We start from the raw sequence: 10,111 nt of genomic DNA on the forward strand, positions 1-10,111 counted from the left end.
TACAATTGTCTCTTCAGCTCGGTCAGGGCCAAGCCATCTTGGAGCTAGGCCAAGTTCCAAAGCTGAAAAAGAGGCAACCCACTCCCAACCTTACTCCAGGATCAGCTTGGAACGAGCAGTTCCCGAGCAGTATTTTCCAAAAGGCAGTAATACGAGCAGAGCACCCTGGGACCGAAGTGATGCGGCGGGGACGCCCGGGAAGCGGACACGCGATGATTCTTGGGACTTGAAGTCCTGAGCTTGTTCAAGATCTGATGGAGTCCCGGGAGTGGAGAGCTGCAGAGAGCCTGAGCACCGCCTGATGGGGATTGTAGTTTTCTTAGTTCTTCAGACCTAAGCATTATATGGAGTCATGACGTCCTAAGACTACAAGACCCAGAAGCCCATGCGTGGACAGGAGGGCGAGGCAGGGCCAGAGACTGATGTACCGCCTCCTCTGCAACGCCAGGGCCGAGGCTTAGAGGCGAGGGCCCGCAGGGGTCCCCGCGGCCGCCGTGATGCAGAAATACGAGAAACTGGAGAAGATTGGGGAAGGTAATGAGACCATGAGATGTACCTGCAAGATAATCTTCTGCAGCCCTCTCTGAAATTTTTGCAGCCCTAGCGTCTCTACCGTCAGCAATACCTACCGACTCAACCTGAACCTCAGCATTCTTTGCATCCCTGGCCCCTAACCTCACCATTCTGTGCAGACCCCAGTCCTCCCGGCATTAACGTTTCTTGCAGACTCTCATTCCCAACCAGAGCATATTCCTCAGACCCTTCCTTCCAATCTAGCCTTAGCACCACTTGCAAACTCTCACCTCAAACCCCAACCTCAGTTTTCACTGCACACCTTCGTGCCCCAACCTCAGCACTCCTGAAGACCCTCAGTCCTCTTCCAGACCCTCCTCATTACTTCATCATCATCATCATCATCATCATTATCTCCTAAAGCATTGCCTTCATTACAAACATCCTTACTCTTGATAGACTCTCCCTCCAGCACAAACCCTTGAGCCCAGGCGGGCATTTTCTCTCCTTCCCCATTTGCCACTTCTTCACTCACAAACTTCTTCCGTACCCAGCCTTCATCTGGACCCCTGCACCCTATCCCTTATGCTTCAGGGATTTAATAGCACCCTCACAGATGCTACCTCTCCTCCCAGAAGGATTTTTCTCAAATGCCCCATCACTTACTGCACACCTGATATCCTTCTAGGTACCTATGGAACAGTGTTCAAGGCCAAAAACCGGGAGACTCATGAGATCGTGGCTCTGAAGCGGGTGAGACTGGATGATGATGATGAGGTAAGGCTGGAGCTCCAGGGCCAGGGAGGAGGGTGAGGGCCCCTACAGGGATCTGACAGCCTGCCCTTGCTTCCTCCCATGTGTAGGGAGTGCCGAGTTCAGCCCTTCGGGAAATCTGCTTACTCAAAGAGTTGAAGCACAAGAACATTGTCAGGTGTGTGAACAGGCAGGACTGGAGCTCTGCTGGTGGGGTGCATTTTGCGTTCAGCTCCTAACCAAAAAAAAAAATTATTGGGTTGAATTCACCCATGACTCCATGCCCTTCCATATAGCCTCAGAAACCCAAAGAGGGGTTGCTGTGAGTTGAAATTGACTTGACAGCAATGGGTGATGGGTGTGGTTCTTGAAGGAGGGTGGGATTTCAGAGCTGGGCTGCATATTAAGTCTAACCTAAGGCATCTACCTGCTAAGTCCTCCCTCTCCTCAGGCTCCATGATGTCCTGCATAGTGACAAGAAGCTGACTTTGGTTTTTGAGTTCTGTGACCAGGTGAAGTTGGGGTTTAGGGGACTAGTAGCTTTGAGGGGGTTGTATAGACTGAAGCTGAAATTCTGTCTCACTCCCCCACCCCATCCTTTTCTCATTAGGATCTGAAGAAGTATTTTGACAGCTGTAATGGTGACCTGGACCCTGAAATTGTGAAGGTGAGGAGTGTGGGGGTCTTAGCCACTCACTGAGGCTGGGGTGAGAGTCAATATTCAGTGTAAGTGACCTGTGAGCATTAATTCGGGACCCTAAATAGGGGGTCATCTAGGGTGTAAGAGATGTGAATCCTTTATGCCTTCCCCAGCCTCTAGACATAGCCAGAATTTTCACATGGTTTCATTGGACCTACACAGGAGCACTGTCATGTCAGTGATATTCTTTACAGTTGAGAGAAAACTGAGATTAAGAGAGATACATTCAGTTAACAAGTATTTATTGGACACTTTGCTGTGTGCCAAACACTGTTCTAGGTCCAAGACCAGATGCTTTCTCCCCTCGTTCTAGGGGAACCAAGTGCTGAATCACAGATTACAAGGTTATCTGATGATGTTCAGGGAAGGCTAGGCCAGGAAGAGGTCCCTGTGGACAGGCCCACTCTTCTAAGTAACATTAAGAGGAGGACTGGGGCCAGCTTGCTTTAATTTATTTTTATGTTCCTCATATCCAGTGTGGTACAAAGTAGGTCCACATTGATGAATTGATGATACTGTGAATGGATGAGTGAGTGTGGGAATTAGATAGACTAGGAAATGTAGCATAGACTAGAGGCCTAGCAGAGGGTTTAGGGAAGGGGCATGTAGTCCATTGTTGGGCAAAGCTTACTACCAGGATGTGACTCTCCTCCCCAGTCATTCCTCTTCCAGCTGCTAAAAGGCCTGGGATTCTGTCACAGCCGCAATGTGCTGCACAGGGATCTGAAGCCCCAGAACCTGCTCATAAATAGGGTACTTCTCAGGGGAGAAATCGGGAGGCTGAATGAAGTAAGGGTGGCAGAAGGCAGGGAAGCTGGGTTGAAGAGAGGGAGGCTGCCCTATGCCTGTCCTAAAGCCCTCCATCATCTCCTCTTCTCATTTGTCCTCAGAATGGGGAGCTAAAATTGGCTGATTTTGGATTAGCCCGGGCCTTTGGGATCCCTGTTCGTTGTTACTCAGCTGAGGTGAGTTGCACTAATGGGAGTCAGGGTGAGGGACCCAAAACATCTTTTTCTCTCCTCTCTGAGCTACCTCTTCCTCATGCTTCCTTCCAAGCCCTCTAAGTGGGGGGTCCCTTTGGGTGGGATCTTCTCTAGGTGGTCACGCTGTGGTATCGCCCACCGGATGTCCTCTTTGGGGCCAAGCTGTACTCCACGTCCATCGACATGTGGTCAGCCGGCTGCATCTTTGCAGGTGACATGCTGGGGGTGTGCAGAGGCATTTCCTTCCAATTAGGTTGACATTTAAGGTGTGGAGGGTGCCCTCTGAGGAAGGGCATCAGACACAGGGATGAGGAGTAAAGTGCAGAGGGGGTCAGTGGATTGAAGGCGTCTTCGTGTGCACTCCTCCTCACCCCCTGTGCCCTTCCCCAGAGCTGGCCAATGCAGGGCGGCCCCTCTTCCCTGGCAATGACGTAGACGACCAGCTGAAGAGGATCTTCCGATATCCTGCCAGTGTCATTCTCTTTGAGGTTCTGGAAGTTGTTGCAGCCTCTGAGCTCAGTGTACAGGGACTGAGGGGCAAGGCCTGCATGTTGGGAACCTGGCTTCTCCCATATATGAGGGTGGGGAGCAGCTGGTGGGACCTCCAGATTGTCCCCTGCAGGCATATCCAGGCAATGGGAGACCAGGAGGTACCCTGCAAACGGAAGCCAAAAGGGTGTGCTTCCAGATGAAACATGTATCCTGAGGGTGAGGGTCCAAAGGGGTATCGAGTTTTTGTGGGAGTAATAAAAAGGGAACTCTAGTTGTCTAGTGGGTAAGGATCTGTGCTGCCAACCTACAGGTAAGTGATTTAAATCTACACTAGCTGCTCCGCAGGAAAAATCTCCTGAGCAATTTACAGCCTCTAAAAACATGCTCACGGGTCAGCTGGGAGGCGGTTCTGATGCAAGGTCACTTTACAAGAAGGGAAGGTGACTAGCTCACGAGACTAAAGCCTTCAGGATTTAGGTTAAATTAATGTTTATAAAGTGCCTGGCATGTTGTAAACACAGTGCTGAGGAGTGCTGATTTGAGGGATCTGCACTCCCGGAGCCGGCTACTGTTCTAGGGCTCTGAGGAGGGAAGAGCTGCTCTCCTTGCCTCTGAAGAGGTAGGCACACCCTTTCCAGCTGAGTGATCCTTGACCACGTGGACACGCTGCTGGGGACGCCCACGGAGGAGCAGTGGCCCGCCATGACCAAGCTGCCGGATTATAAGGTGTGGGGGAGTGGAGGGAGAGGTGCAGCCTCCAATACCCTTCAGGCCTCAGGCCCCTCGGCCTGACTCCCTGTCCCTCCACAGCCCTACCCTATGTACCCAGCCACCACGTCCCTGGTGAACGTCGTGCCAAAGCTCAACGCCACAGGGAGGGACCTGCTGCAGGTGAGGGCTGGGTCAAGTAGGATCAGTCCGAGTACTTATCAGAGGACTGTGGTAGGACAGGCTGGAGGAGCTGACCCCTGCCATCCTCCCCTGTCCACAGAACCTCCTCAAGTGCAACCCTGTGCAGCGCATCTCAGCAGAAGAAGCCCTGCAGCATCCCTACTTCTCTGACTTCTGTCCACCTTAAGCTCCAGGTCCCTGGTGCCAGGCTGGGGCCTGGCCTCCATGAGCCCCTCCAGGAAGGGGAGTGAGGGGAGGGTTCACAGTGCTCTGGGGCTCCAGCTGTGCTGGGCCCAGCAGGGGTGGAAACACCCTGCCTGGTTCTTCACTTCCTCCATGAACTTTATTTAAATTTCATAAAGTGGCTCCTTTCCCACAGTCTGGCTGATGTGGTGCTTGAGTAGCTTTGATAGAGAGGAGGGACTTTGTTTGAGGTAGTGTCCTTGAAACTCTGCTTCAGGTTCACACACACCCTAGCCATCCATTCCTTACTTTTCTTAAGTTGTCTGAAATGGGGCTGGAGATGCCCTCTGGTCAGCATGGCTGGGGCAGGTGAACCCCACATGCTTGTCTCTTCTCATCCATGCGCCCTGTTCCCTTGCCTAGCGGGATCAGAGCCTTCCCGTGGAGCTCTGCAGCCAGTGCCTGGGAGTGAGCCAGGCTTCCACTAAAATGGAGAAAAAGATGCTGGGCTTTTTGCTAGTGGTCTCTGTAGCCCACGTGTGTCCTCATGTTGCCCCAGGCTGTGTCTTCCCCAGACCAGGCCCCCAGACTCTGGTCAGATCAGGGCCACTCCACCTTGGCTTCCTTATTTGCCCCTTTCCCAACACCTGGGATACAGAGAAAGGAAGTGAATCACTGGTGGGTCCTTCTGGCAGAAGGAAGGAAGGGCCCTGGGATGTACACCTGCCCCATGAGCAGCCCCACCTGTCTCAGACTGGGATTTTCCTCCCAATGTGAGACTGGGGAAGCAAGACCTCTGCCCTGCCTGTGGAGACAGATTCTTGGTCGTGTATGTGAGAAAGAGTTACAGTCTTCTGAAGCGGAACAATGGCCTGCGTTCTTGGAAATGGAACATCTCTTTTTCCTGCCTCCTGCCTGTTTCTTGTTTTTTTCTGAGCCTTTCCCCAAATGTGGCCTTGTCACCAAATACAATGGAACTGCCTGATCCCTGCGCCCTTCTTACCTCTGCATTGAGGATCCCTATTCTCCCTTCTGAGATGTTAGTTGGGCAGACACAGCCACACTGGTGGGCGGGTGACTGGTACCCTCCTACTGTGCATCTTCCTCAGAGAAATGTGTGATGTTTAACTCCAGCCAGCCCCACATTCTAGACACTGACAGGCTGGAGCTGGCTGGCCAAGTGGGGCTGGGTGATTTTGGCCTGATGAGTCTGCCAGGTCAAAGGAGCACTGAGATGGGGAAATCAGCACTTTATTTGGGTTAATGGCAGCAAAAGCATATGTGCGAACTGGATGTGCCAGTGCCCTTAGGACGGAGATGTCAGTCTAGAGCCGTGTGACCAGGTAGCAGGTGCGGTGGGAGGCAGAGATGGTCTTGGTGACAGCACAGGAAGATGTGGGAGGCCTGGTGACAGTGGGGCAAGAGGTTTTCATGCCCATTCCCTTGCTCTCCTGGGCTGGATCTCCCCTTCTTCCCTTATCCCCCAGAGGGTCATTTCTTATTACCTGGGACCCAGGTTGAAATGGGACAGCTGGGTTTGAGGGCCACCTAGCTGTTCCTGGAGCTGTGGGAGGAGGAGAGGGTCAGAAGCAGGAGGGGCTTCTCCCCCCTGCCACCAACTGAGTTCACTGCACACTCTTCCCTGCTTCAGAAGACGTCTTAGCTGGTGAGATGAGTTCTTGGTTATGAGGAAAAGGGGCAAGGGCTGTTGCTGACTGTGGGACTGTACACTACATGGAGGGGAAGGGGGGGCTACTACCAGATTGGTGCTGGAGTGCCTCTGGGAGCGCTTGCGGTTCCAGAAATACCCCAGGACTTGATCTCGAAAAACCTGGGAGCAACCAGGAGGGGAAATACTCAAGTCTCCCATCCCCTCGCCCAGCTTCATTTAGGGGGCTTCCTACCCCACCCCCACCCCCGCAGCCCTACCTCACAGAGATAGTCCAGGATCTCAAGGATGGTGAGTAGGCTAGCCCCGATGAACAGCCCCATCTGGCCCCCAATATCACCTGTGGAGACAGGGTGGCGGTCTTAGGACCTTGGCTGCCCTCCTCGCCCCATACCAGCGTGCAGCCATCCTGAGCACACACCAAGTAGCTCTGACACCTCATAGGCCTTCTTCTGCTCCACTGTCTCGTAATTGAGGGCTTCAAAGTAAATGTCCAGCACCAGGATGTTCTCCCTAGAGGGAAAGCAAGCCACAATATCTCGCTGCCCCCGGTGTACGTGCAGGGCAGAAGCGTGCAGGCCTCCTTTCAAGGACCCCCGGGATGGCAGTGTTATCACCCCAGCTTTCAAAGAAGTCAAGGTTTGGCGTCTTGCCCCCAATCCGTTGGGGGCGTGGATATGGGGTGAGCATCACTCTGCGGCCCCGGCCTGTCCGCAGCGCCCCTTGCTCACGCGATGTACGCCTCGCTGAGGTTGTACTTTCGGGCCAGGTAGCGCGCGGAGGCGCGGCTCGGGATCCGCACCATGGAGAGCTCCTTGGCATAGCGCGTGATGGCGCACGGGCTGGGGCAATTGCACGCATCCTTCCGCAGCATGGCATCTGGCAGGGAAATTGGACGGGTGAGGGCTGCGGCATGGGCCAGGAGTGTGGGTCAGGGAGGCGACGGAGGGGCGCCCTTACCCAGCGTCGGGTCAGCACAATCCTTGTACTGCTGGGGGCTGCAAACTGGGGCGCCGCCTGTGGACCAGGAGGAGATGCGCTTCAGGAGTTGCGCCGGCCGGCGGCCCCACCCCCCAAGGGCATGTACTCTGCTCCCGCGCCTCACCTGGCATGTGCATCATTCGGCAGCCACACTTCCGCGTCACGTAGCGGGTCTCGCAGGCCAGGCGACAACCCATTAGGCTGTAGGGAGGGCTAGGGCTTGGGTTAGGGTTGGTGCCACCTAGGGAACCAGGGGACTCTGGCTCTATGTCAGGGTCCAGAGATACAGAACTACAGTCACCCCAGGGTGGTGGCAGAAAGGTCAACTGTTAAGTGACAGGGTTAAGGAAGGGTCTGGAAGAAGCACAGGCGTCTGGGGAGAAGCATGAAAGGTTTGTCACATTGGGGTTATCATGAGTTGGAATCAATAACAAAAATGAGCACTTAAAGCTTTGGTAATTTCCCTCTATGTTGCCCAGAGGCCACTGTGAGAGGAAGCTGATACAGTCCACTGACGACTAAAAAAGCAATAGAGAATAGAAGGCGGTGGGGGGGAGGGGGGGACGGGACGGGAGGGGGAGGGAAAATGTGCAGCAATGAATGAATGACAGGAAATCCAAGTTTTCTTTAAACTTTCATTAAAATATCAAATTAAAAAAAAAATTGAATGGAGATGCCCAGCTGCCACCAACTTGAATCTTCTGGCCCAGCCAACTCTGGGGTGAAAAGAGCCCAGGTGAAAACAAGCCATGAAATCAGGGGAAATAATGGCTATTGTTTCAAATCACTAAGCTTCTGGACAGTTTGTTAGAAATAAAAATGTACCTGATTTTAATCATTGTCATAATGGCAAATGTTTTTATAAAGATGCATTTAGTAAATCTTTTTTTTTTTTTAAAAAAAAAAAAAAGGTAATGAGAGGTTTCCTGCCAGCTGGAGGCCCCTGGAGGTGAGGCCTGAAGGGAGAGGGTTGGGATGGGTCTTTGGGAACAGCTGGAAGCAGGTGAGGATACTTGCTGCTGTTGGCAGGACACAAAGGTCTGGTAGCCCGGGGCTGCCCCAAAGCCCAGCTGGTCAATGGTGGGCGGCTCTTCCTGGCTGTGGATCTGAACTCGGACTCCCACCTCATATAGGGTCTCCTCTACAAGGATGGCACCCATAAACCCCAACATCCCAACCAGGTGAGACCTCCCGCTGCAGTCCCTCTCCCAGATTTGCGTAGACCACTCCCACCCTCTTCTCACAGGGAAGGAACATGCTTTAGGCATCTCCTCCATTTGGACATCTCCTCCCCAGAACCCCTTTCTTCTCTGTCACCCCCATCCCCTCAGGCAGGTCCTTACCAGTGTCCCTCCACACAGGCAGATACTCATCCTGCTGCACATCCAGCATGATTTCCAGCCCGTTGCCCATCCCGCCCTTGGGAGTGGTGAGCAGCTCCACCCCGCCAGCACCAGAATTAAAGGTGTAGCACTGACCCATTCGCGTGAAGATCTACTGGTGGGCACACAGGGGGCCAGGTTGTACCAGGTGGTGAGACAGCCACACAGATCCATGCACCGGGTGCCCTTCCCATCCCTGTTCTCTCTTCAGTCTCTTCAATACTGAAACTCACATCTCAATCCTCCTAGCCCCACCCCTCATAAAAGTCAAACATAGTTAGATCCTCATGGACTTCTATTCCTCCAGCCTTTCCTGCACCCCAGGCTGACACACACAGGCCAGGGCACAGCCTGTAGGCCAAGGGGGTTTTCAGCCAGGGGTTGGACTAAAGGGAAGTGGTCCCAGGTCTTTCCCAAGCAGTTCCTCTATCAAGCTCTCCTCCAGGAACATGGTCTTGGTGCCCAGTGGATCAGTGCCTGGCACTGAGATGCAGTTTGTTGTAATCTTCAGTCCCCTGGGTAATAGGTAAGGTCCCAGGGAGAACAGAAAGGGCAGGTGGGGTGTGGGAGAACTAGGCCAGAAGGGAAGGGATCCCTGGGCCAATTGTGCTTTTAAGGCCCCTGACATTATGGGACACCCGTACAGAACCCCTGGCTCACCGCAGTGAAGTTCTCTGGCCCACAGGGCTGACCACGGTAATGGCAGTCCAGCAGCATGTCATCCATGGAGTGCCCAGCCCTGGTGTAGAGCTGTCCCATGTCGAAAGTGGGGCTGGGCATGAAACCGGGAGGTGCGGGGGGCCTGCCCAGGGCACGCAGGAAGGCAGCATGCTCAGCAGGGTCCAGGCCCAGCAGCGCTGGCCCGGCCCAGTGCAGGTCGTTGGGCGTGAGGCGTGAGCGCCGCAGCCGGTTGATATTGCACAGCGTGACTGCAGGGAAGGTGAGCTGGTGGCTCTCCCGCTCCTCCAGAGCCGTCTCGTGGTGGAACTCCTCATAGTACTGCACCCTCTCAGCCACCTGGTAGAGGAAGGCAGCCAGCGACAGCAGCACGGCCACGGCCCACAGCGCCCGGCGCAGGGTCAGGTGCCCTGGGCCAAAGATGTGACCCACGCCATGCATGGTGCAGCTACTGGCGAACACTCGGATATCGGAGGCTGCCCGAGGGGTCACCTCTGGCCCTGAGCTGGGTTTCATGGCTGTGGCCTGGGCTGTGAGACCCAAAGGCTTGGAAAGAATGAGGTAGGGTCAGTCCCAGGGTCACACAGGCTTAGGTGTTCAGGCAGGAGTCACTGCAGGTCAGGCAAAGCAAGGAGAGGGGCAGAGGAGAGCAGCTAAACCCAAGAGGTGGGAAGTACTGGCCTGATGAGAGAGGTGGATAAGACAACCTGGCTGGGCTTCCTGGGGAGCAGGCTGTGGCTTCTCTGGGCTCAGCGCAGGGTCGGGGTTCCGTAGCACAGCCAGCTGTGGGAAGTAGGGGCTGCTCTGCCAAGGCAATGCTGCTGAGCTGCCGCAGAGGATTGGGTTTCAGCAGTGAGGGGGGTTAGGGGGCCTGTGGAGCAGTCTG

General features: G+C 54.3%; 2 protein-coding genes across 3 annotated transcripts; one reads left to right on the forward strand and one right to left on the reverse strand.

Moving 5' to 3' along the window:
- Positions 1–497: 497 nt before the first annotated feature.
- Positions 498–4,519, forward strand: CDK5 (cyclin-dependent kinase 5). Of its 2 annotated transcripts, XM_006895153.1 has the most exons (12): positions 498–534; positions 1,202–1,290; positions 1,377–1,444; positions 1,718–1,778; positions 1,877–1,933; positions 2,624–2,719; positions 2,857–2,931; positions 3,064–3,160; positions 3,340–3,409; positions 4,107–4,167; positions 4,252–4,332; positions 4,433–4,519. In XM_006895153.1, the coding sequence occupies exons 1-12, from the start codon at positions 498–500 to the stop codon at positions 4,517–4,519; spliced, it is 879 nt and encodes a 292-aa protein (XP_006895215.1). The 2 variants fall into 2 exon arrangements, with proteins under 2 accessions (XP_006895215.1, XP_006895216.1); XM_006895154.1 differs by lacking the exon at positions 2,624–2,719.
- A 1,321-nt stretch (positions 4,520–5,840) lies between these two features.
- ASIC3 (acid-sensing (proton-gated) ion channel 3) lies at positions 5,841–9,741 on the reverse strand. Its single transcript, XM_006895155.1, has 11 exons — positions 9,208–9,741; positions 8,509–8,659; positions 8,179–8,306; positions 7,290–7,491; positions 7,145–7,201; positions 6,916–7,063; positions 6,606–6,697; positions 6,445–6,524; positions 6,275–6,346; positions 6,021–6,079; positions 5,841–5,919 (listed from the first exon to the last, which is right to left on the reverse strand). The coding sequence occupies exons 1-11, from the start codon at positions 9,739–9,741 to the stop codon at positions 5,841–5,843; spliced, it is 1,602 nt and encodes a 533-aa protein (XP_006895217.1).
- Between the last annotated feature and the right edge of the window lie 370 nt (positions 9,742–10,111).

This window comes from Elephantulus edwardii, unplaced genomic scaffold (assembly GCF_000299155.1).
Source record: "Elephantulus edwardii isolate Elephantulus edwardi_28Jun2011 unplaced genomic scaffold, EleEdw1.0 scaffold00161, whole genome shotgun sequence".
NCBI lineage: Eukaryota > Metazoa > Chordata > Mammalia > Macroscelidea > Macroscelididae > Elephantulus > Elephantulus edwardii.